The sequence below is a fragment of the Nerophis lumbriciformis genome, linkage group LG01, assembly GCF_033978685.3.
Source record: "Nerophis lumbriciformis linkage group LG01, RoL_Nlum_v2.1, whole genome shotgun sequence".
Lineage (NCBI taxonomy): Eukaryota > Metazoa > Chordata > Actinopteri > Syngnathiformes > Syngnathidae > Nerophis > Nerophis lumbriciformis.
Genome location: NC_084548.2, coordinates 40282831 through 40309837, shown reverse-complemented (window position 1 = coordinate 40309837; position 27007 = coordinate 40282831). Strand labels below are relative to the sequence as shown.

General features: G+C 41.4%; 1 protein-coding gene across 2 annotated transcripts in view; it reads right to left on the bottom strand.

The window, feature by feature from the left end:
- Window positions 1-15365: 15365 nt before the first annotated feature.
- The window catches only part of pcbp4 (poly(rC) binding protein 4), a 92123-nt gene continuing 80481 nt past the window's right edge, over window positions 15366-27007 (bottom strand). For both annotated transcript variants that reach the window (XM_061981155.1, XM_061981156.1), the window contains exons 10-14: window positions 25753-25794; window positions 25590-25665; window positions 25403-25452; window positions 18720-18889; window positions 15366-16279 (exon numbers count right to left, since the gene is read on the bottom strand). In XM_061981155.1, the coding sequence (XP_061837139.1) occupies window positions 15946-16279; window positions 18720-18889; window positions 25403-25452; window positions 25590-25665; window positions 25753-25794 (672 nt within the window). In that variant the 3' untranslated portion in view covers window positions 15366-15945. The remainder of the gene's footprint in view (window positions 16280-18719; window positions 18890-25402; window positions 25453-25589; window positions 25666-25752; window positions 25795-27007) is intronic.

The window sequence follows — 27007 nt, the reverse complement described above, 5'->3', positions numbered from 1 at the left end:
CATTCCATAGTACTGGAGCCCGAATAGAAAACGCTCTATAGCCCGCAGACTTTTTTTGGGCTCTGGGAATCACTAATAAGCCGGAGTTCTTTGAACGCAGATTTCTTACCGGGACATATGGTACAATACAATCAGCAAGATAGGCTGGAGCTAGACCGTGTAGTATTTAATACGTAAGTAGTAAAACCTTAAAGTCACATCTTAAGTGCACAGGAAGCCAGTGCAGGTGAGCCAGTATAGGCGTAATATGATCAAACTTTCTTGTTTTTGTCAAAAGTCTAGCAGCCGCATTTTGTACCAACTGTAATCTTTTAATGCTAAACATAGGGAGACCTGAAAATAATACGTTACAGTAATCGAGACGAGACGTAACGAACGCATGAATAATGATCTCAGCGTCGCTAGTGGACAAAATGGAACACCTTTTAGCGATATTACGGCGATGAAAGAAGGCCGTTTTAGTAACACTCTTAATGTGTGACTCAAACGAGAGAGTTGGGTTGAAGATAATACCCAGATTCTTTACCGAGTCGCCTTGTGTAATCGTTTGGTTGTCAAATGTTAAGGTGGTATTATTAAATAGGTGTCGGTCAGGGCCGGCCCGTGGCATAGGCCGTATAGGCAAATGCTAAGGGCGCCGTCCATCAGGGGGCGCCACGCCAGTGCCACAAATGTTGGAGAAAAAAAAAAAAAAGTTGGTACTATTATTTCTAAATACAAAAAAATAATCCCACGTTAATTAAAATGCAAAGTAAAGCCTATATAATAGAAATATTATTTGTTACAACATTACAACCCCCTCCCCCCCCTCCCCCCCCCCCCCCCTTCGCCCGGTGCGCCCCCTCCCTTCCCGTATCAAGACTCTTTTTGGACGTCACCACATCAAAAAATCAACACAAGATGTCAAAACGGCCAAAACTGTCAGGTGCCCAGGGAAGAAAAAAGAGAAAAGAAGAGGAGGAGAAACGAGAAAAGACAGAGGTAGCAGGTAGGTAACGTTAGCCTACATGAAATTATTTGTCTGTTACAGAATGTGATAGTAACCTGGCTTTTTAGCATTAAGCTAATGTTACATGATTCGGCAATTGCTAATCAATAAATAGCTAGTTCTGTTTTAACGTCGGGTTAATATTGTGGAGGGGGCTAAATTGTTATGGAAAATAATAATGTAACGTTAGGTAATTACAGTACTCCCACCTTACATTCCTCAGGGACATTTGTATTAGATTTTTTAAGCAGGTGTTTTTTGTTTACATTGTTATTGCCTTCTGGTTAGCTAATGTTTGCCCTGCAGGTAATAGTCACTTTTCCACCCCTTTATATATTAGGTATAGTTGTAAGCCTAGTTGTTAAAGTGCACATCATTAATGTTAATTAAGCAATATGTATGTAAAAAATATTGTATTTCATATATTCATTTTTTATTTTTTGCATTCATTTATTTATTCATATTTTTTTTTATCTTGTTAACTATTCTGATTGTTAATTTGCTTTCTTTAAGTAAAAAAAAGGTCAAAGACAAAGCTATTTGGTTTCTTGTGAGTATATACAGTTCACTGCCGATGTGGGGGGGGGCCACCTAAAATCTTGCCTAGGGCGCCAGATTGGTTAGGGCCGGGCCTGGTGTAGGTGTTTAGCAGGACCGATAATCAGCATTTCCGTTTTCTTAGCGTTGAGTTGCAAAAAGTTAGCGGACATCCATTGCTTAATTTCATTAAGACACGCCTCCAGCTGACTACAATCCGGCGTGTTGGTCAGCTTTAGGGGCATGTAGAGTTGGGTGTCATCAGCATAACAATGAAAGCTAACACCGTATTTGTGTATGATGTCACTTAATGGCAGCATGTATGTGCTGAAGAGTGCATGGCTAAGAACCAAACCCTGAGGAACTCCGCACGTTACCTTAACATAGTCCGAGGTCACATTGTTATGGGAGACGCACTGCATCCTGTCAGTAAGATAGGAGTTAAACCAAGACAAGGCTAAGTCTGACATACCAATACGTGTTTTGATACGCTCTAATAAAATATTATGATCAACGGCATCTAAAGCAGCGCTAAGATCAAGAAGCAGCAACATAGATGACGCATCAGAATCCATCGTTAGCAGTAGATCATTAGTCATTAATGCGAGGGCTGTCTCCGTAGAGTGATTTGCCCTGAAACCAGATTGAAAGGGTTCACAGAGATTGTTAGATGCTAAGTGTTCATTTAGCTGCTGTGCAACAATTATTTCGAGGATTTTCGAAATAAACGGAAGGTGGGACACCGGCCGGTAGTTTACCATGAGGTCAGGATCGAGGTTAGGTCTTTTAAGCAGAGGATGAATAACCGCTTTTTTGAATGCTAGGGGAACAGTGCCAGAGGAAAGTGATAAGTTTATAATATTTAGCACTGATGGTCCTAATAATACAAACAGTTCCTTGATAAGTTTCCCAGGAAGTGGGTCAAGTAAACATGTTGTTTGTTTTATCCCATTTACACGTCGCAGGAGGTCCATCTATCCATCCATTTTCTACCGCTTGTCCCTTTCGGGGTCGCGGGGGGTCGCTGGAGCCTATCTCCTCTAATGTTATTTCATCAAAAATACAGAGACTATCCTGGAGGGCAATATATGTCGTATATACATTCGTATCTGTGTTAATAAAACCCAGTTGTAGCTGGGATGCGTTGTCTTTAATCTCCTTTCTAATGAGTTAAATTTTCTTATTAAAGAAATTCATAAAGTCATCTGCCGAGTGGGTGGAGCTACTGGGAGGAGTCCCTTGTTGGGTTAACGATGCTACTCTACTGAACAAATATTTAGGATTGTTTTTGTTGAGGCGGATGAGATTTGAGTAGTAATTCACTTTAGCTAAGGTAAGCATGCGTTTATAAGTTATTAAACTATCACTCCATGCTTGATGGAAAGTTTAGTCGCACGCCATTTGCGTTCCTGCTTTCTACATGATTGTTTAAGAGCTCTAGTTTCTTCTGTAAACCATGGGGTACGCTTTTTAGGGGCCTTTTTTAGCTTTAGCGGTGCTATACTATCAATGGTGTTGCGCAGTGCGTCGTTAAAGTTGTTAGTGAGGTTATCAATAGAGCCCACATCATTTGGGAATGGCGGCACTTACTGTACAATGTCTGCTGTCATTATGATGCCGACTGAAAGAATGTTGTTATATTCCCGTTTAGATGAATAATGTGTTATGTTTGTTGTCTTCTCCCTGCCTTCTCTATTGGTTTTTCAGTTTCTTCCCCAGTCTTTTGTCCCCAACGAGGCACACCTGCTGCTAATCACTTCCTGGTAGCATTTAAGCGCGTCTCCACCAGCTGGTCCCTGCCGGTTATTGTTCCTGAACTCCGCTCTGACATGAGCTACCTTGATTCTGCTTCCCTGGTATGTTGCCTTGGCATATTTCTGTAATATTGACCTCGTTGTGTTTTTGTTTTCCTAGCCACCTTGTTTTGAGAGGACTAGTTTTTGCCACGCTGTGTGCGTCCTGACCTTTGCTCCGCCAACCTCTGAAAGAGACTACTTTTGTTATATTTCCCATGGTGTGCACTTTTGCCCCATCACCCTTAGTTACCATTTTGGACTTATTAAATATTTTAATTTTTTATCGCATACCTTGCCTCCATTCTCTGCATCCCGGGGTCCACCCTTGAACTCAATCCTAACATAATAACCGGCCTTCAAATGGACCTCGCAGAGACGGACCCAGTAAAGCGGGAACTTTAACAACAGGCTATTCGCCTGGGGCAACAAGAGGAACAATTTGGTTTACTTGGGGCATGCGTCAACGCCATGACGGAACGCCAAGATGCCCGCCTCGACACATTGGAGCGACAGCTAAGTAGCGTACTCACCAGTACTCACCTCTGCAGGCCATGTCTCCTCCCACGGCCGTCCCAGCAGTCCCGCAGTTACCGCCACGTCCTGAAGATACTCCTTTGCCTAGCGACACTCCTCCTGCTGCCTGCCCACCACTCTCCAAGCCTGAGCGTTTCTCCGGCGAGTCAGGTTATGTACAAACTTTTCTCACCCAATGTGAGATCTACTTCGAACTTTTACCCGCGTCCTTTCCTTCAGAAAGAGCGCGCGTGGCGTTCGTCATGACCCACATGAGTGGTCGGGCGTCTGCTTGGGCCACCGCAAAGTGGGTGCGTCAGTCACCCGTGTGCGCCTCATATGCCGCCTTCTCCAAGGCTTTAAAGAGCATTTTCCAACGCGAGAGGCCAGGGCGTGAGGCGGCGCGATCGTTGTTACGTCTGCAACAAGGGCAGCGCAGCGTCACTGACTTCGCCATTGAATTTCGAAGACTGGCGGCGGAAAGTGAATGGTCCACTTATGCATTGGTGGACGTTTTTTCCCTCGGCCTTGCCGATAAGGTCCGGAGACTTATGATTCCGCTCAAGACTCCCGATAGCCTCGACGAGCTGGTCGCTACGGCAGTGGAGGTGGAGACTCGCCTCGTTGACTGGGAGAGGGAGAGATTCCGACGACAAGGATGGCGCTCATCGGGACGGCGTGGCGCAGTGGAAGAATGGCCGTGCGCGACCCGAGGGTCCCTGGTTCAATCCCCACCTAGTACCAACCTCGTCATGTCCGTTGTGTCCTGAGCAAGACACTTCACCCTTGCTCCTGATGGGTGCTGGTTAGCGCCTTGCATGGCAGCTCCCTCCATCAGTGTGTGAATGTGTGTGTGAATGGGTAAATGTGGAAGTAGTGTCAAAGCGCTTTGAGTACCTTGAAGGTAGAAAAGCGCTATACAAGTACAACCCATTTATCATTATCATTTATCATCGGCGTATAATGGGAGTGGCCATGGAGGGCATCAAATTACAGCCGCACCGATACCCATTGTCGATGCGGTACCGATATCACGAGAGGTCGAACCAATGCAATTAGGAGGATCTCGCCTCACTCAAGCGGAGAGGGATCGTCGCTTTCGTCTCCATCTTTGTCTGTATTGTGGAGAGGCCGATCATCGCTTGAACCGCTGCTCTCATCGTCCAGCTCGCCATCGTTCTCAAGCATCATCACCTCCTCGCACCCAAGCTCCACCCACTCGCCACACCCCAGCAACACATGCGCCAGCGACCGCCCCTGCTCCTCTACCGCTCTCTACAGGTCAGACTCTGTCATGACTTCAACTCACTGGCATACTCACCTGGGATGAGGATAAGCATTTTGACATTTGTGCTCTTATTGACTCTGGTTCTGATGACAATTTTATTGATGAAGCACTTGTTAAGCGTTTGGCCATTCCCGTTTCCAAAATACACAGACCTAGGGTGGTCCGATCTCTCGACGGGGGCCACCTGGCGAGCGTTACTCATCAGACTGAGCCATTAACGCTGAAATTATCTGGTAACCATTTTGAGTCTATTTGTTTTCTCGTCATTCCCTCTCGCTCAGCTCCTGTTGTGCTCGGTCTTACCTGGCTAGCTCTGCATAATCCCCATATTGACTGGGTCAAGACAAAGATCATTAATTGGGGAAATTTTTGTCACACACATTGTCTCCAGTCCGCATGCCCTCGCATCGGGCCCGCACGTGTCGTTACCCCAGAGGTCATAGATTTGTCGGTTGTTCCCACAAATTACCACGATCTTAAGGAGGTCTTCAGTAAGGACCGCGCATTGTCACTACCACCACACCGTCCCTATGACTGCTCTATTAATCTACTCCCGGGTGCTACACTTCCTTCGTCCCGTCTTTATAATATTTCAAAACAAGAACGAGAGTCACTAGAGGACTATATCACCACGTCACTCGCTTCGGGTCTCATCCGCCCCTCCAACTCTCCTTTAGCCGCCGGTTTTTTTTTTGTGGAAAAGAAAGATAAGACACTCCGCCCTTGTATTGATTATCGGACCCTAAATCTTATTACGATTAAAAACAAGTATCCCCTTCCGCTTCTCAACTCTGCTTTTAACCCCTTACACACGGCCAGATATTTTACCAAATTGGACCTCCTCAATGCTTATCATCTGGTCAGAATAAAGCAAGGGGACGAATGGAAGACCGCCTTTAACACACCACTAGGTAATTTTGAATATCTGGTCATGCCTTTTGGCCTCACCAATGCGCCGGCTGTCTTTCAAAACCTCATTAATGATGTTCTTCGCGACATGCTCGATCGATTTGTGGTCGTTTACTTGGACGATATCCTCATTTTTTCTCCTAACTCCGAACTTCACGTCCAGCATGTACGCTTAGTTCTTCAACGTCTTCTCGAGAATAGACTTTTTGTCAAGGCTGAGAAATGCGTGTTTCATACTGAATCAGTTCCGTTCTTGGGGTTTATTGTAGAGAAGGGTCAACTCCGAGCAGATCCCGCTAAGATCAAGTCGGTGGTCGATTGGCCCACACCCACCACTAGACAGCACCTCCAAAGATTTTTAGGTTTTGCAAATTTTTACCGCCGTTTTATCCGCAATTTTAGTCAGGTAGCTGAACCTCTTACAAAGCTTACATCTACCAAGCTCCCCTTTTTGTGGACCTCTGAGACACAGAAGTCCTTTGAGAAACTTAAGTTGTTATTTACTTCAGCACCTGTTCTTGTCCACCCTAACGTGTCCACTCAATTTTTTGTCGAGGTTGATGCTTCCGACTCCAGCGTGGGAGCTGTTCTTTCCCAGCGCTCTACCTCCGACCAGAGGCTGCACCCCTGTGCCTTCTTCTCACTTCGCCTGACTCCTGCTGAACGCAACTACGACATAGGTAACAGAGAACTACTCGCTGTTGTCTTAGCGCTGCAGGAATGGAGGCACTGGCTGGAGGGCTCGGAGACTCCGTTTGTCGTGTTCACGGACCACAAGAATCTGGCATACATCCGCACTGCTCAACGGCTAAACCCAAGGCAAGCCAGGTGGACATTATTCTTCACCAGGTTCAATTTTACCATAACCTTCCGACCCGGCTCTCAGAACGGTAAGCCTGACGCCTTATCCAGAATGTAAGCCTGCCCCGAGGAGGAGGCCAAGACCGAGACCATCATCCCTCCATCACAAGTGCTGGGAGCTATACAGTGGGACATCGAGAGTCGCTTGACAGAGGGACTCAAGAAGGTTCCTTCTCCTCAGAACTGTCCTCAGGGTCATTTATTTGTCATTCCAGAACTCCGTCCGGAGGTCTTGAACTGGGCCCACAACTCCAAGATCGCCTGCCACCCAGGCATTACTCGTACGACTTACCTCCTAGCCCAGCGCTTCTGGTGGCCTACTCTCAGGACTGACGTGACTGAGTACGTATCTGCCTGTTCCACCTGTGCCCGCAATAAGGCTTCTCATCGGGCACCAGCGGGCCTTCTACGGCCACTTCCCATACTCTCCCGCCCGTGGTCCCATGTGGCGTTGGACTTCGTCACAGGACTTCCACCATCTAATGGCAACACCGTAATATTGACATTGGTGGACCGCTTTTCCAAGATGGCACATTTCATCCCCCTTCCCAAGTTGTCCTCGGCACTCGAGACTTCAGAATTACTTACACGCCACGTTTTCCGGCTGCATGGTATCCCGGTGGATGTAGTCTCGGACAGGGGACCACAATTTTCTTCGGCAGTTTGGAAGGCTTTCTGCAATTCGTTGGGAGCATCACCGAGCCTTTCTTCTGGATACCACCCACAGACTAACGGTCAGACGGAGCGAACCAATCAGGATCTGGAGGCTGCCATCCGCAGCCGGCCTCCTGGGCGCTCAGTCTATCTTGGATTGAGTACGCCCACAATACTCTCATCAGCTCGGCTACAAGTATGTCTCCTTTCCACTCTGCCTACGGGTACCAACCTCCTGCCTTTCCTTCCCTGGAATCTGAGGTCGCCGTTCCATCGGTTGCTGTCCACCTACACCGTGCACGTCAAGCCTGGCAGAATACCCGGTCCGCACTGTCACGCACCTCGGAGCGCAACCAGCGTCTCGCCAACTGCCACCGCAGCACAGCTCCGGATTACAAGCCTGGTCAGAAGGTATGGCTGTCATCTTGTGACTGCAGCCACGTTTTATTGGACCTTACACCATCGAGCGAGTTATCAACCCTTCAGCGGTTCGCCTACATCTTCCGGACTCTCTCAAGATCCATCCGTCCTTCCACGTCTCCCTACTCAAGCCTGTGTCCTCCAGTCCCTTGAGTCCTCCAGAGGTGCCTCCTCCTCCTCCCAGGCTGATCGATGGACACCAGGCGTTCACGGTCAAGGCCATTCTTGACGTGAGGAGAAGGGGCAGGGGTTTCCAGTATCTGGTCGACTGGGAGGGTTACAGCCCCGAGGACCGATCTTGGGTCCCGCGATCGCTTATCCTTGACCTTTCTCTCCTTACTGCTTTTTATGAACGTTTTTCCGAGAAGCCAGGTAAGCCGCCAGGTGGTGTCCTTTAAGGGGGGGAGTACTGTTATGTTTGTTGTCTTCTCCCTGCCTTCTCTATTGGTTTTTCAGTTTCTTCCCCAGTCTTTTGTCCCCAACGAGGCACACCTGCTGCTAATCACTTCCTGGTAGCATTTAAGCGTGTCTCCACCAGCTGGTCCCTGCCGGTTATTGTTCCTGAACATGTGCTACCTTGATTCTGCTTCCCTGGTATGTTGCCTTGGCATATTTCTGTAATATTGACCTCGTTGTGTTTTTGTTTTCCTAGCCACCTTGTTTTGAGAGGACTAGTTTTTGCCACGCTGTGTGCGTCCTGACCTTTGCTCCGCCAACCTCTGAAAGAGACTACTTTTGTTATATTTCCCATGGTGTGCACTTTTGCCCCATCACCCTTAGTTACCATTTTGGACTTATTAAATATTTTCATTTTTTATCGCATACCTTAATAATAATAATAATAACTGGGATTTATATAGCGCTTTTCTAAGTACCCAAAGTCGCTTTACATGTAGAACCCATCATTCATTCACACCTGATGGTGGTAAGCTACTTTCATAGCCACAGCTGCCCTGGGGTAGACTGACGGAAGCGTGGCTGCAATTTGCGACCACCACCTATCATTCATCATTCAGTTCACCGGTGTGAGTGGCAAAGGGTGAAGTGTCCCGCCCAAGGACACAACGGCAGCGATTTTTTGGATGGTAAGAGGCGGGGAGCGAACCTGCAACCCTCAGGTTTCTGGCACGGTTGCTCTACCCACTACGCCATGCCGCCCCACTCCACTCCATTCTCTGCATCCCGGGGTCCACCCTTGAACTCAATCCTAACAGAATGACTCATAATCCTTGCGAAGAAAAGAGGGGTGGAACCGAGCGTCTTTTTGTGTTATTCTCGCCATTTCCGGATTTAAATTGGGTGTCAAAGTGCACCAACCTGTACCAATATGTCCTCATCCTTCCACTATCCAGGTCAGGAGCATGGTTTATGATCTAGAATAAACTTTCACAAGCAAGGAAGCGAGGAAGCAGTTTAACACTAGATGATGTAAACATAGGTACACAAGCTCGTGATTACGGCGCCGTTATAAATAGTTTGTCTGCGATAGCGCTTATAATAACAATATCACTAATACTTGCTTACCTACTCAGTGGCCTAGTGGTTAGAGTGTCCGTCCTGAGATCGGTAGGTTGGGAGTTCAAACCCCGGCCGAGTCATACCAAAGACTATAAAAATGGGACCCATTACCTCCCTGCTTGGCACTCAGCATCAAGGGTTGGAATTGGGGGTTAAATCACCAAAATGATTCCCGGGCGCAGCCATCGCTGCTGCCCACTGCTCCCCTCACCTCCCAGGGGGTGATCAAGGGTGATGGGTCAAATGCAGAGAATAATTTCACCACACCTAGTGTGTGTGTGACAATCATTGGTACTTTAACTTTAACTTTAATATTGAAGTCACAAAATGTAAATGGAGTATTAATGGCGATTTGTGAATGATTTTTAAATGTTATTTTTTTTATTGAGTTTTATTTACTAGTTAGAATTCATTAAAAAAAAAAAAACTCTGTCGTCATGTGTTTCATAATGATTGTGAATGATGGGCAAAAATTCAAAAATGAATAGCATTTCCCCTTTAAAACATGAGGCCCCAGGTCACTACACAGACCTCCAGTTCCTGCTTCACTTTTGTGTTTTCGTGGAAATGTACCTACTCTTTAAAGGACTTCGCTAATGTTTTTCTCGTGGTAGAATTGGTGTTTGTCATTCTATTGCAGTGGTAATACTTTTTGTAACTTTTATTTTGCAATGCGCACAACTAAGTGTTTAACAAGGTAAGTAGCAGCTGCTGAAAAGTGTACAGAAAGAGTGGGAACTCCAAGGTACAGTTTAAACAAATGTATACCAGTAACAAGTTTATACTACGGTCAATCAAATCAAAGCTATTTAAGGGGAACTGCACCTTTTTGGAATTTTTCCTTTCATTCACATTCCTTATTTACGACAAGAACACGTTTTTCTTTTTTTTTAAATGCATTCTCATTTGTAATGTAGGGCAAGTACTGTATAGGAGGTGGGTATAAATGAAGCTAAAGGGAGTACACTTATGCGCCCATAAAGCCCTCTAAAAAAATCCTCCAAAAATCGCCAACAATACTCCATTTACATATCGTGACCTGAATATTAAGCAAGTATTAGTGATATTGTTATTATAAGCGCTAACGCCGACAAACTACTACAGCGCAGTGATCACAGATAGGTAGCTAGTGCAGCTACAGTATTGACATACTGAGCTGCTTCTGCTCCATCACCTCATCTAAGCTGGTGAAAGTTAATTCTACTTTATAAATCATGCTTCTCACTTGCATAGTAGGTTGTGACCATAAATCGAGCAATTGTTCAACTTTGACATTCAACTTAGACCCGAGAAAAACAAGAAAAAAAACGCTTATTTGCGGTCACCTTTTTTTTTTTTTTTTTTTTTTTTTTTTACCTCCGGGTGGATAATGATTAATTCTTAATCCAAACGGGAAAATATGAACATCCCATCAGTCGGCATCCCAGTGAGGGTAGACATCGCACAGTAAGTGACTGTTTTGTTATGTTCGTAGTTTGTACTTCTTGTTTGGCAATACTGATGCATAATGCTTGGTGTTTCAGTAAAGCTGGATTTGTTAATCACTCAGCTTCTAAAACTTTTAAAGCTCATCCTCCTTATATCCAGGCTCAAAAGTATAAGGTCTGGGTCATTATTTGTCCCAAAGTAGTCTTTGTTGGCTCTAATGAAGTCTGTCATAAGTAGTCGTTGTTGTTATTGTTATTCAAGGGAAAAGCAAACGTTGTGATGCGTCTATGGAATTAATACTCCGCCATATGCTTAAAACGACCAAAATATGTCAATATTACATGTTATTATGAATTATGAGTGACTACATTACATAAATACCTACAGCTTGTACTGTATATAAAATGTTTTCTTTTAAAGCGCTTTATAGGCGGGATAGAGCACCTCCTATTGGCTCCATTTGCTAATGTTTATTTAGGAGTTAGAATGCATTAAAAAGAAAAACATGTGTGCTTGTCTCACATAAGGATTGTGAATGATAGACACAATTCCCCAAAAAGCGCAGTTCACCTTTCAGGTCTCATAGCACCTGGTTGACGAGGAAACAAGGTTGGTTGTATATTTTGTCATATTATACAAAGCCATTTTCACCCACTGCAGGGTGCTCTTGCACTGTAGTAGAAGTCATGCATTCATTTTGGTGTGTGTATTGGTGCTTTTAGGATGCATTGAGCGATGCCTCAGTGATGGTGATGGCTGTGATTGTTGGGTTGCGATTACTTTGTTTGGCCATTTTGCTTTTCGTTTTAGTTGTGTTCATATGGGGGAGCCCCGGCAGGGGACTGAGCCTGTTTTTTTGCTTTTGGTTGTGATTTTTGTTTGGATAAGGGATTCTGGTTGCTTGTGGGGCGGGGCAGTCTTCCCATCCGGCTGAAGGGAGTCTCTGGGGTTTGGCATCTCGCTGGCTTGGGGGCTGGCTGTCCCCTGCTTCTCCCGTGCCTTGTCCTCTGCTGGGCGTGTCTGCCCACGGCCTGCCGCTGGCCTGCCGGGCGGCACGGTGGGCCCGGTTCTGGGGGTGCTGTCGCTGGCAGGCCTGACTGCGTTGAGCTGGTGGTCCCTTGTTCCCTGGGCATCGCACCTGCTGTTTTGTGTTGGGCTCTGAGTGGCTGGGGCTGTAGTTTGGCTCCCACACATACTGGGAGACAAATATATTGTACATACAAACACACAAAAATATGCACATACACACAATTATTCATAAATATATACATGCATACGTACATTCATTCATACATACGCGCACACATAGGTACTTACACACATACATAGGTACATACGCTCTCACATACATACACAAATACAGTACATATATACACACACACGGTACATACATCAACATGCACATTCACTGTACAAACAATAAATATAGACATACTGTACATACACAAGCACATATGCATACATACAGTCATGCATATAATCACGTTTCATCAAACATATTAACGTTGTTCCCCCCAGGGGAAACTGAGTAAAACACGGCACACTAATAAAGCTTAGCCTATTTTTACTATAACTATTTACAAGGTTAGTTCAGTTTACTTCTCTTTCTTTTGTAATTCAAGTTTTCATTACACATACGTATTGTTGCATTTAAAGTACCAGTAGAATGGACAAACAAGGGTCGCATATGACGTCACGTCCGTTATTTCTTCTCCGCGGCTTAATTCACACCATGGTCAAGCAGCTTGAGCATAAAATTAAAACAAGTGAAGGTGAGTGTAGAGTTTGAGCAGAAAAAGTCATATGGCTGTTCTGTTCTTGGGTGTTCCAATCGTTCAAATGGAGGAATGGGAAATAGCTTTCATAGAGCCCTGAAAGAAGTGGCTCATAAAGGTATTCAAGTCAGGGAAAAACAAGAGTGCTTCAAAGGAAATGGCTCTTAAAAATATCACTTTCATCATCTTGTGGAATACAATCGGACCATTTGGATCTGCAGGGATTACTTTGTAAAATGTTTTTTTGGACATTTGATTTGTTTGAGAAACTTTCTGTGATGCAATGAAGTTTATTCTCTACTACATCAGTAGTGTTTGATAGCAAAACTAAACTTAAAGAAAGGACAATAGATCACATTATTGTTTGTGTCCTTTTGTGGTTGCTGTGCCTAAATATAACTACAAAGACCTGGTTGTGCAAATAAACTAACGTCATGTTAAGCCCTAGTAATAGGCATTGTGATTTTTGGTCAAATCTAGTGTTTTCTTTCTCAATTTTCATAACAGAAACTAAAAGCTTAGTTGTTGTGCAGGAAAGCAAAGTGCTTTATTCAACACGGATGACCACAATATAGCGTCCTTGGTGATGTTTATCAAGAAAATATCCTCATTAATATTAATAAATTAGATGTATAAAACTTCACACCATAAAACAACTGCAAACATGAATTGTAGATAAAGCTAATATTTGTAGCAGGAAATCAACTGCAAACAAACATCCTTTTTCTCATTAGCGTCACTATCACAGCAGCACTGGACTCGTTATGTCAATCAAATACGTTACTTGGCGATGCACGAATAAGTCCAACATTGTCTTTCACTGATTGATGCTTAATTTGTGGACCCCTTAGATGTAAAGACATGATGAGCCTTCAATCTTTTCTCCTCTAAATGTCAAGTGAAGTGAGGTAGCAGTAACCTCTTGGTGATGATGGCTCCTAGGCGGGCTGCCCCAGTTCGCGCCTGCCGCTAAACGAATGTCACCGATCAGCAGGGGCGCCGAAAAGGGGGGATAAAGGAGACGGATTCTAGGGGCCCATGATGGAGGGGGGCCCAGAGAGGCCCCTAATGATGATGAAATTATAATACAGAAAAAATAATGACACTGTGTTGGGGGCCCTGTGAAGATTCTTTTCATGGGGCCCAAAATCCCTAGCGGCGCCCCTGCCGATCAGCGACTAAGGTTAGCGTTTAGGGTAAGTGAATGTTCAATTCAGAGAAAAGTTGCATGTTTTCGGCAACCACATTTTCTCTCAGTCATTATATTATATTATATAGGTGAAACTCATAAAATGAGAATATGGTGTAAAAGTCCATTCATATCAGTAGTTTAACTTCAGATGTGAAACTAATATGTGATGTGATATTAACTTATTACATGCAAGCCTTTATTTGTTATAATTTTGACCATCATGGCTTACAGTTTTTGAAACCTTACATTTTTTGGAGCTTTTCATTTCAAAGTTGTCATAAACTGTAAGCCATAATCATCAAAATTATAACCAATAAAGGCGGGGCACATCTTGTAATAAGTTAATATCATATCTTACTAAATGTTACATTCTTGTGTAATTTGCACATGATTACATTCTACAGAATAATATTATTTTTTTATATTTATTCACCAAAACAGTGTTTTTTTTCTTCTATGTGCCTCTTGAGACCTCACTGTAGGCTTTGTAAGGTCATGTTACCTCCATACTTGCCAACCCTCCCGAATTTTCCGGCAGACTCCCGAAATTCAGCGCCTCTCCCGAAAACCTCCCGGGACAAATATTCTCCCGAAAATCTCCCGATTTTCAGCCGGAGCTGGAAGCCACGCCCCCTCCAGCTCCATGCGGACCTGAGTGAGGACAGCCTTTTTTTCACGACGGGAGGACAACAGGGTGACAAGTACTAAATCATCCAGACTTTTTACTATATTTTGCTAATAACATCAAAATTAATTGTATTTTTATTTGTATTTTTTTGTGACTCCTTATTACATCCAGCCATAGAATTATACATTAAAATAAACATTTGAAATAATTGATTTTAAATTATCATAATAATTCATTTAAAATGACCATATTTCATTATTAAAATAATTGCTTGTTTATCAACAACTTTAGCATTTTATTCATTACATTTTGAAACTCTCAGAAGCCAAGTTATGTTATATTCCTTAATATTTATTTATGCAAGTTTGAAGTATCAATTATCTAAACACAGTTTTGTTTGCATATTTTCAGGATGTAGATATATATATATATATATATATATATATATATATATATATATATATATATATATATATATATATATATATATATATCCTGAAAATGTATGAAATACTTGACTTGGTGAATTCTAGCTGTCAATATACTCCTCCCCTCTTAACCACGCCCCCAACCACACCGGCTCCACCCCCGACCACGCCCCCACCCCCCACCTACCAAAATCGGAGGTCTCAAGGTTGGCAAGTATGGTTACCTCTAAACTGAACAAAATTAATGCTAACCCACTCTATTTTCTCCCCCCCCCCAAATAAGGAGACCTGTTAAGGAACCAAATCGTGAAGCAGAATCGAAAGTGGAAACGGAACATGAAAAATCTTGTCAATTCCCATCCCTACCAGCAACTCTGTATGACTGTACAGGATAATGAGTTAAAGGAAACCAATAAGGACACAAAACCAGTCAGGAAACAAAGACTTTTAATACAGGAAACAATACTAATAAATAAAGAAGAAACAAGTGCACAATCCAAATAAAATCCAACTGAAGGAACATAACACTGAACAGTCAAGTACAGTACCATAAAAACAAATTCCCCCCGTACATTTACAAATTTTCTTAAAAACTTCCAGAGGCAAACATAGACGTTGTATAAAAGCATCATACAGTGGCGTATTTTGTCATCTGAGTATAATTTACAAATTATTGAAGGATAAATACTTATGGCTGACCTCCGACGTGAGACACACATGTGAAAACGTGTTTAAACATGTGTCTTTCAGATGAGCTTCAAGCCCTTTTATATATTTTGACTTAATAGATCAATAAGAGTGAAGTGACGATGACGGCAGCCCACCAATTGGACGTGAATCTCACATTGGGTTTATTTCTGTAAATGATTTGAAAAGCTTTACTCCATTGGTCTCTTCTCTGTTGGTGCATCATAGAATCATAGTCCCCTGAGGGATATGGCTACATCAGGCGTTTGCGGAAGAACATGAACAGCTGTCCTTCATCTGGCTCCCCGGGCATGGAGGCTTCATCAGTAGGGGGCAAACTTCTGTCTCTCTGGCTTTTTGATGCAATTGGCTGAGGAGATTTTGGCCGTGTAGGCTGCCAGGGTGGTGTGGGAAGGCGCTGCCGTGACCGCCACGGCGGGGGCCGGGCTGGACAGAGTCAGAAAGGGGACGGACTTCATCCCCAGCAGGCCGGAGAGGGGCATGGCGCCGTACGGGGCGCCCAAAACGTGAGCCGGGGTCAGGGTGGCCAGGGTGGGAGCAGGGGAGGCTGGGGACGCCGGTTGGGTGAAGGCCATGTTGAGGTCGACGGGTGCTGCCATGGTGGCGGCCTGAGCTGTGGATTTGGCTGTCTCTAAACTGTGAGGACACAAAGGGGGAGGGCGCGGACACATGGAGACAGGGCAGGGAATGAAGATTAGCGGATTATACCGTTGCCCCAACACTGACTTAGTTGATGCTAATGAAAAGCTTGCCAGAAGGCAAACTTCCAATAGACTGATAGCTAAGTAAAATGAAGCAGCTCAATTCCAACTGGTCTAGACATGGCGTGTTTGTTTGTTTACAGGATAACGCAAAATGTAGTTTGGATGATTTCCATTGCCAAGGCTCAGAAACAATGCCAAATACTGGTAGTATTCTTCCTTCTTCCATCGTGACTAACACTCCACAGTATAGAAGAGGACAAGAAACTGTAAATGTGTCTACTATAAAAATGAACATTAAGTTGCCCTGGATGGTGGACTGCTCCAGTCCACTAGGTGGCAGTAATGCACCTTGCAACATAATTGATGACTGCCAACAACTGTAAGTCTTAACAGTGTTAAATTCCAAATCGTTACATTTTCATACATTGTTAGACCACTTAGCTTATCTCAATTATAATGTACCAACATCCTTAAAGTAAGCAAAATAATCTGCCAGAGAGCAAGACATTGTATCATTTCAAGATACAATACACAATCTTATCTATTACTTGCAGGGTAGTCACTGACCAAGCTTACTTAGTAGATCTATTGTTTTTTCACTGTCCTGTTAGGCCACTGCCTTCTGCTTTTTCCGCCTCGTACAAAATTAAAAGGTAAAGGTGATAAAGCTTTAGAGTCAGTTGCCCATAAATGGTGGAATGCACTCCCTTATGAGCTGAGAGCTGCCCTTTCTGTTGACATTTTAGAAAAGCAGTTAAAACCCATTTGTTTTAGTGTGCAATCCTGTAATATTCCATTTTATTTTTAAATATATTTTTATTACTGTTATTATTTGTATCATTCTATTTTATATTTGTATCATTCTATTTTGCAACGTATTTGCTGTTGCATCATGCTGTATGCTTGTTTTGATTGTACTATTTGTATTTTAACCATGTGAAGCACTTTGTCAGAAGTGCTATTTACTGTAAATACAATGTACTTACTTTACTTTAATGCAATGTGACTTTCCAAAAGTCTTGAAACAGGTGTATTATAATGGCAGGTTAGATTTTTTGTTTCATCAGGTTAAATTTAATATTTTACATTTTAGATGTGCAGGTTGCTGACAAACAATTATATGACATTAGCTATGTGATATGTAATATATCAGATGGTTTTTTTTTTAATCAAAATAAAGTATATTTTTCAGAATAAAAATGCTATACAACTTCTTCTGAAACATATATTAATTTTGGCGAGAATTTGTTTTGCAAAGTCGAAGGAGTGTGTGTGTGTGTCTAATTTGCACCCCTGGTGGTGAAATCTATCAAATTTAGGGTGCTCCCAAAAAGAAGGGATTTTTCAAATTGACTGTGTCGGTTTTACAAGTGCTCCCCCTCTGGTCAACATATGAAATAACAAGTGTGTGAAAAATGTTAAGTGCTCCCCCTCAGGCCAACATATGTATTAACAAGTGTGTGTAAAAAATTGGCCGAAATAATAAAAATAAAGAAAATAAATATGTATATAGAGACATACTGTAATAACTTGAAGTAAATAATGAAGATAAAAACCAATTACAAAAAAAATTAAAATAACTAAAAGCTTACCTTTTTTATATTTGCATAGTATGTATATATTATTAATATTGTAAATACACATCTTTATTCAACTAGAAATGTTTGTCCTAAAGAGGTAGACATCTTTCAGAGGTCTCAAGAAGGCAACAAATACAAGAATGTGTGTGTGTGTGTGTGTGTGTGTGTGTGGGTGTGTGTGTGTGGGTGTGTGTGTGTGTGTGTGTGTGTGTGTGTGTGACTACCAGCAACAGTGTTCATTAGTTTGTGGGGAAATTTCAATGTTTACCCCATATTATACAAACCTGTCCTCGCTTTATTGAAGGTGTTTGTTGGGGCGCCAAACTTCCTTTTTTATTTACGGTTTTCAACTAGAGAAAATACATTTCTATTCAATTTCTGCAACCTAATTAATGCTCTTCTGTCAATCTTCTACAGTTATAATAGAGATCAGAAATATTTTTTTTTACAAAAATGTGATCATATTTTATACGTTTTATTGCATTGTGATAGGTTATTCATGTGCTTATTTTGCTTTCATAGGTATTTGTGAGGCCATATTCACCTTCATGCTTTAAAACCTGAAAGAGTTACCTCAGCTCTGCTCTAAATATTTAATTCCATCAAAACATTGCTAATGCACATATTGCTAAGCAATGCTTTTAATCTTTCCCTCGAGGTCAATATCTCATCAAACAAGGACGTCCTTCATCATCACCAATGAGTACAACGTGACCTTTGACCCTTTTAGAGGGATACATTTCCCCCCCTTAGTGTTAGCTATGATTCATTCGATTACCCGTCGCGCCTTACCAGGAGGTAATTAGGTACTGGGCCAAGTTGATGCTGACTGGGGTTCCTGTGATGGTGACATGGCGGTCACTTGTCCCGTCCAGTTGGCTGCCGATCTTGATCTGGGCCCCCGACACCTGCCTGATCTCGTTGATCTTGGTGCCCTGACGGCCGATGATGGAGCCGATCAGCTGTGGGAGAAGAACGTGGCGGTGAGACGGGGGCTAGAAAGATGGATGACTTTGTAGATAACCAAATGGATGATTTACAGGGAATAATTATTCAGATGTAATGGCAGGGACACGGAATAATTGAATCAACTAAAAAGAAAAGTGTGTTTGTTGACAACCACACTATATCTCACTATACATCTACTGTAAAAACCTGAAGTCTATTCCAGGTCAAACATATTTCTTACCAGGTACTTTCTGAGTCAGATCAGTTTCTTTAATTTAAATGATGTGTACTATACATTTACAGATACTTAAAACAAATATATATGTATATATGTTAGCACAATAATTTGCCAATAGATCAAGAAAGTGTAACCAAAATGACATTTTACTTGTTTTGGCAAGTCATATATTCTTGTTCGGTAACATAGCTCAGATTTTAGCCCATGTTACTGAAGACAAGCACACTGGTCCAATTTAGTTATTTATTGTTTTTTAGTAAAGTACTATTTCATCAACCCTTTTAGGTAAGACATGCTAATGTTGAATACTATTATTAACTAGTGCTGTCAAATGATTCATTTTTTTAAATCAGATAACCATATTTTTCGGTCTATTAGGCATACTTAAAATCCTTTCATTTTCTCAAAAATTGACAGTCTTATGTATGTATTACATTTTGGTTGTACTTATTCTGGTTGTGGTTCATGGTGCAATGATAAGTGTGACCAGAAGATAGCAATCACACATAAGGGATACGTGTGGACTGCAGGTTGACGCCTGTTCAATAAATGACGCGAGCAAGTACCTGTAAGCAAGCAAGACCAAAACTTTGATGTTTCATTGAGAATATAGAACATTACATACAGGTATTATTTTGGTGTGTGTATAAGGGCCCCAAAATGACACCTAGTAGGAAACATATTATCTGGCGCTTTGTTTTGCCCTATGATGCAAAAGCAACTTGCCTTACCTATTGGTATCTACTGATGTGTATTTGGGATCGGCAAAAGTCTATTTTTAGTCCGCGCCATAGTCAATAAGCTCCTTCTTTTTCTCTATTATCTTGTTGTGGAGCATTCATCCTGCGCTGTTGCCATGTCTAATACAAAGTAGCACACAGTTCTAACTTATATCTGTCAGCAGACTCCATTTGGAAGTGCTAAAAACTACAGCATGGATGACGGGGAGAAGACGCTGTCGAAGTGGAGGCATGTAAATGAGACCGGCCACAAAACTGTGCGTCCTGAAGAGACGGTTAGAAAGCAGCTTTAAGACGGTCCGTAAAACAATCTATGCAATATTTTGACCGACGAACCATTATTTCATGTAATGTAGACCGCAAGGAAATGTTTTATTTGTAGAAAAAAATCATAATATGAATTCTTTAATGTGCCTTTTAATCCGGTGCGCCTTTCGAATGAAAATAGACCTGAATAGACCTGCTCACACCGAAAAAATTGCACCATTGAATTTTGATTAATCACAGGTTATTATTGGCTTGTATAATATAAATCAACTTACAAAAAAAACTATATTTGGAGATAAATGTGATTTTATTGTCAGAATGTCATCCAGGAAGGTTTTGTAAATATTTTACTTTAATGCATGTCATTTATTTGCTGAAAACTTGGTAAGGGTTCTATTTGAAGGGGAACTGCACTTTTTGGGGGAATTTTGCCTATCGTTCACAATCAGTATGAAAGACATGATGACAGATAGATTTTTTTTTTTAATGCATTCTAAATATTAAATACACGTAAATCAGAGTTTGCTTACAGCGGAGCCAGTGGGAGCTCTGCTATTTCGTCCATAAAATTCGATAAATATCCATTCAAAAACCACTAACAATTCTCTATTTACATTTTGTGACTTGAATATTAACCAAGTATTAATGATATTATTATTATAAGCGCTAACACAGACAAACTATTTATAGCGGCGCCCTGATCACCTCCGTTTGTCCCTATGTTTACATCATTGAGTGGTCTGCTGTTTCCTTGCTTCCCTGCTTCCTGTACGTTTATTCTAGATCAGAAATCATGCATCTCACCTTAAAAGTAGATGGTTGAGAACATAATCCGACAAGTTGGGACACTTCGACCGCCAGGTAGGACCTGGAACTGGCGAAAACAACACGAAAAGCGCTTGTTCTCCACCGTCCCCTCACCCCGTTTCTTCGCGAGCATTATGAGACATTTTTCATCTAAATGAGAATATATGAACATCCCAGCAGTCGGCATCCTAATGACAGCAGACTTTGTTCAGCAAAATATGTTTTATTATGTTTGTTGGCTTTCATAAAGTTAGCACTGAGCAGAAATCAGTGATGAAGAAAGCAAACGTTGTGATGGGTTTTTGAAATTAATGCGCCGCGTATACTTAAAATGATCAAAACATGTAAATATGAAATGTTATTATAAATGTGCTCATTACTACATTACATATATACTTACATCATGTACATAAAAGTCTAATGGAGGTGTTTGGATGTTTTTTAGGGGCTCTATAGGCAGAATTGAACGGTTCACATAGGCTCCATTGTAAGCGGAATTTGGATCGCATTTATTTAATATTTAAAATGCATTAAAAAAATCCATCCATCGTAATGTCTTTCATAATGATTGTGAACGATAGGCTTAATTCCATAAAAGTGCAGTTCCCCTTTAATTATTATTATATGTAATACATTGGATGATTAATCTGTGTATATACATAATTAATGCAATCATTTTTGGTTATTAATCACATGTGTTAAGCTTATTATAAACACAACAATACATGTTCCAAGTAAATATATGACGTGTGTTTGCAGCGGACAAAGCGGACAAACTGCCATAAACCCGACATATTCCCAGTGGAAAACAATACTACTAAATCAAATTGGCTGACATAAGGCAAACCACTTCAAGTATTGCAATAACATGGTTTGTCCTCAAGTGAGTTGCTCATCCGTCCATCCATCAAGCATGTCAGAAGCCTCTTCTTTTTTTTTTTTTAAACTCTTCCGGGGTCTGGCTTAATTGCCTGTGAGTGTGCACGGGCCAGAGAGAAGAGAGAAGGCACATTTGCCTCTCATTAATCTGAGTGGCTAAAAGGTTATTGATTTCTCAGACTTCCCAAACAAATAATTTCCCAAACCTATGCCACTGAGACACATCTTCGCTCTAACAGAAAACATCATAGAAAAATAAGCCGGATATCTACGAGGCATTCCCTTCAGCTGCAAAAGATTGGATTCGAAAAAAGAAAAATTGCTCCAAAAATACACGTGCGCATGTGCTGCGTTTCACCTAAAGTGGACCCCGGCTTACTACCAACAATAGAAATTCAACAGAGGCTGTGTATCAGCTCAAGTGCAGGGTGTCAGAGCTCAGGGGCTGCGCTATGCAACCAGATATATAGCAGGATGAAGGGAGGGAGGGGGCGCAGACAGTGATGGAGCACTTGTAGTATGTGTGCGTGCTTGCGTGTGTGTGTGTATGTGTGTGTGTGTGTGTGTGTTGGCAGCTTAGTAGCGGCTGACGCATAGGCTGAAATACACAAACACACGCGCCGCCCCAATGCCGCTCTGCATTTGGCATTCCTTTCCAGAGAGGTAAGCAGCCTGTTGGGCAAAGTCTGATTTGTCACACAGCGGCCCGTTTGCTCTGTCCGGCTATTCTTGGCTGGGGAGTGCATGGTGGGGGTGACACACAGAACACGCTGCCTAAAAAAAGACTAACTCAGGAGACAATGGTCCACCACAATAACAGATAATACCTTCACCCACTGAGACTCCCAATCTGCTCTGGGCTTTTACCGCAGCTGTCAATAGACGGCAGCTGTCACCAAGTTTGGTGCAAATGGCGGCAGGATTCTTCTTGAAAGCCTGAAGGAAAGTGCCATACGAGTATTGCTGCTGTGTGCATTTATACAGTATAGTCCACTTCCTGCTGAGCTAGTCTTTGAAGGCGACACAGGAAGCAGGATGCCATAATGGAGGGCGCAGCCATTTCTCTTTTTTGCAGTGCTTAAGCACTCGCTCCTGTTCACTGAGTGTAAGCACTTTCTCAAAGCATCAGTGTGCGTGCACGTTCTCTGTGTTCCCTGCACAGAGCGGGATTGTGTACACGACGCAGGTGTGTGGTTGTGATGGAGGACAAGGGCTCAGTCCTGCCTATAAGTCCTCTCTGGTGGAACAATGGACCAAGCTTACACCTGTCCCTGCCACATATAGAACTGGAATCCCTCATTCCACTGATGCATTGTACCACTCGCCATGTGGGGGTTTGCCTGTGAAAAAAAAAAAAAAAAAAAAAAAAAAAGCCTTCGGAGCACTTTAGAAAAGTGGCGGCTGAAGGTCCGAGGGGTTGCGTTTTTACTCGGCAAAACACAGTGCAACTTGGAGTCATCAATTACATGCTTGTTTTTCTTCCTCTCCTCAGCCACTTTAGACATGGAAGAAAATGTGTCGTTTTTTTTGCCGACATTTAGAATAGAAGTGTGCCATGATCGAGAATGAAAGGGGACAAGTGACAATACCCCAAAGCTATATTTGTTTAATTTTGTCTGTTCGTGTCTAAATGAAATACTGTAAAAAAAAAAAAAAAAGCCAATGATGTATTAAATGAAGCTTAAATACCAATAATTGAATGGTAATTAGAACAAAAACATCTCTGCCAGGGCCGGACAATTTATATAAGCACCAAATTGTACACCTTAACATGCATATGCCTGCATTTTTTATTATTACAAACTATATTTGCTCACTTGGACCTGACATTCTTCACCCTAACTATGCAAAGTAAATGATCTTAGTCAAAATAGCGAAAAACAATAATAAAATATTGTTTAAAAAAATGTACACAAATCAAATAAATCAGATATAGTGAAATATGTAAACGCGTATGATAATATGCTACATAAAGAGCCATATAATGTATTCTTCTTAATGTTGGAATTCATATTTTATTATAAAAAATAAATATGGCAAAACATTGTTTGATATAAAAAATAAGAATGAACTGAGACTGGCTCATGTGTAAGAAAGCTCGCTCCAATAAACTATATTTTACAGTGTAATACACTTTTGAGTGCGCTGGGTTTCGAAAGGATGGTTTCAACCAAACTCATGCAATAATTAATTTTATTTGTGCTTGTAAATGTACTGACATAACTACTAAAATTAATTTGTGGAGTCTTCTATTTTCAATTTTAAAAAAGAGCAATGGTTAAGATGACCTAATTTAATGAAGTGGCTCTTGGTTTTGCAATTCTTACCGTATAAAATGAAAATAAATCAATAAATCAATCATATTAATTTATAAATTATATTACCAAAATGATATTATGGTGAGTAGTGTGTTTGAGCTTGATTTGAATTTCCATTTGATTTGGAACTGTAATTGTATCTGTTAATACAATACAGTAAAAAATATAGGTGATTCACAGACTCTTAGAATGATGTATAATTGTAATAAACTACAACACTTATTTTGTTATAAATCATTACTGCATTAACAGTAGTAAAATATGTATCCTAGTGACATATAAACTGAATCAATATTAAAAAAAAAATCCCATTAAGATTTTTTGTAAAAAAAATCGTTAGATTATAGGTGTGAAATGTCGTTTTCTATTCCTTCAAAAATTAAATGAAATTCATTTACAAGTGATTTAATTCACACTACACTTTCTGAGAAACTACTAAAACTAAAAACAAACATGATAATCCCTAAACCAAATACAAACGTTCCATTAACCTCTGTTCTAGGCCAAGTTTGCATCTGTTAAATAGTAAACTCTTCTACCCTTTGAAGCTACTTATTTGTGACCCAATTTCCCAAGATTTATTTCCTCTGTGAGATGGCACCAGCTCACAGCTGAGAGGCGCAGCCGGTGGAGAAGAGTCGGAGAAAGAGGTGCCAACACAATGTTGGGTTTGATCCTTTCATCGGATTAAGAGAAATGTAAGGAAACCAAGCAGCCTACTCCTTTTAATCTTTTAGCAACAATTACTTTCAAAGAGTGTGCCTTTCATCTCACATTGGATGTTGTACAACGTTGGAGATGAAGAATGGATTGAGAGTTTAAAAACAACAACGATAACAACATTTTAGTTATAAAAGCTGAAGTGGCTCGAAGTGCGGTGATTTGTGCTCAGATCGGAGAGACACTTGATCAAAAATAAAAACCCTGGCGGAGGCTAACTGAAGAGGGAACGGATCTTTGTCTGTTTCCTCATTGGCTGTTTTGACAGCAGACAGCTTCTAAGTAGGTCAGGGAACATGAGAGGATTTACGCAGCACTCACGGGAGCCACTGGAAGACGCTGCAATGCAGCCCAGACAATCATGCAAAAGGATCCATATCAGCTAAAATCCCTTTAACCTTGGGTTAAAATAATGAGCGTAATTAACAAGAAACCTTGTGTCCCCTTTTAAGTCACACTGATCACAGAGTGGAACATTAGAGAGTAATAATAAAGGTTTTATTTAGGCTCAAATGGGAAATCATAGTATGAAAAATATGAGAAAAATATGTGACTTACATCGTTAGGAATAAGCAGCTCCTGAGATGTCTGAGCATTTGCATCCATACCTGATGAGAAAATAAGTAATGATACATCACAAATGATCTCACAGAATAGTTTCTTTCTCTGGTGTAGCCTTTTATGACGTCACTCTTGCCGACTAAATACAATATAGAAAAAATTGATGTAGGGTTGCGGTCCATACCAGGGATGATAGTCGAAGCGGGCTGGGCGACTGGATTGAGGCCTTGCTGCATTGACAGTTGATGGAGTTTGGCCAACTACAAAAAAAAAGTATAAAAAGCATTAGGCTGTGCACATTAACCATAAAGCTGTGCTCAGTCTATCATACCCACAAATGGACTCACCTCAGAGTGTGGAATGCCGTATTGGTTTTGCAAAGTGTACGCCTGCAAGAGAGCATCCTGCATTAAATGGATTGCGGCAGTAAAAGAGTGCACGCCAGCAATGACTGGGCACTCTCTTCCGGGAAAAAAAGCCTCACTGGTAACTAAGTACACCATGTCAAATATGTTTTTTGTTCCTCACATTTGCCTTCTGACTGACTATATTTCCGTGAGATGGTTCAAACCACAAATTGCATTTTTAACATTTTCTTCCCCCGCAGCACCGAGCTACAGACATTTCATCAGCTATGCTCAGCCATCTTTATGAAGCAGCCATCTTTGAAAGATGTAGCTTGTGATGTTATTGGAAAAATGCTTATGAAAAGGTGCCGTCTTATGAAATAAAACACATGGTAGTTTGTTTTACTGGATGTTAACAATATTTCCACATTGTGTTTTTGTTTTTTTCTTGTTTTGTAATAAAACAGTACTGGTACACGTAAACAAATACCCAGAATCCCATGCAGCCCTAACTCTTCCGGGCTGCAATATACACCCCCCGCTACCACCTGCCGATATTATCGGCCGATAAATGCGTTAAAATGTAATATCGGAAATTTTCGGTATCGTTTTTTTTATTACCGGTATTGTTTTTTTAATTTTTTTATTTAAGTTTTTTTTTTTAATTAGATCAACATAAAAAACACAAGATACACTTACAATTAGTGCACCAACCCAAAAAACCTTCCTCTCCCATTTACACTCATTCACACTCATTCACACTCATTCACACAAAAGGGTTGTTTCTTTCTGTTATTAATATTCTGGTTCCTATATTATATATCAATATATATCAATACAGTCTGCAAGGGATACAGTCTGTAAGCACACATGATTGTGCGTGCTGCTGGTCCACTAATAGTACTAACCTTTAACAGTTAATTTTACTAATTTTCATTAATTACTAGTTTCTATGTAACTGTTTTTATATTGTTTTACTTTCTTTTTTTTTTTTTCAAGAAAATGTTTTTAATTTATTTATCTTATTTTATTTTATTATTTTTTTTTAAAAGTACTTTATCTTCACCATATCTTGTTATACAAATTAGGCATAATAATGTGTTAATTCCACGACTGTATATATTGGTTGATAACGGTATCGGTTGATATCGGTATCGGTAATTAAAGAGTTGGACAATATCGGAATATCGGATATCGGCATAAAGCCATTATCGGACACAGGGGCGCCGAAAAGGGGGGGTAAAGGAGACGGATT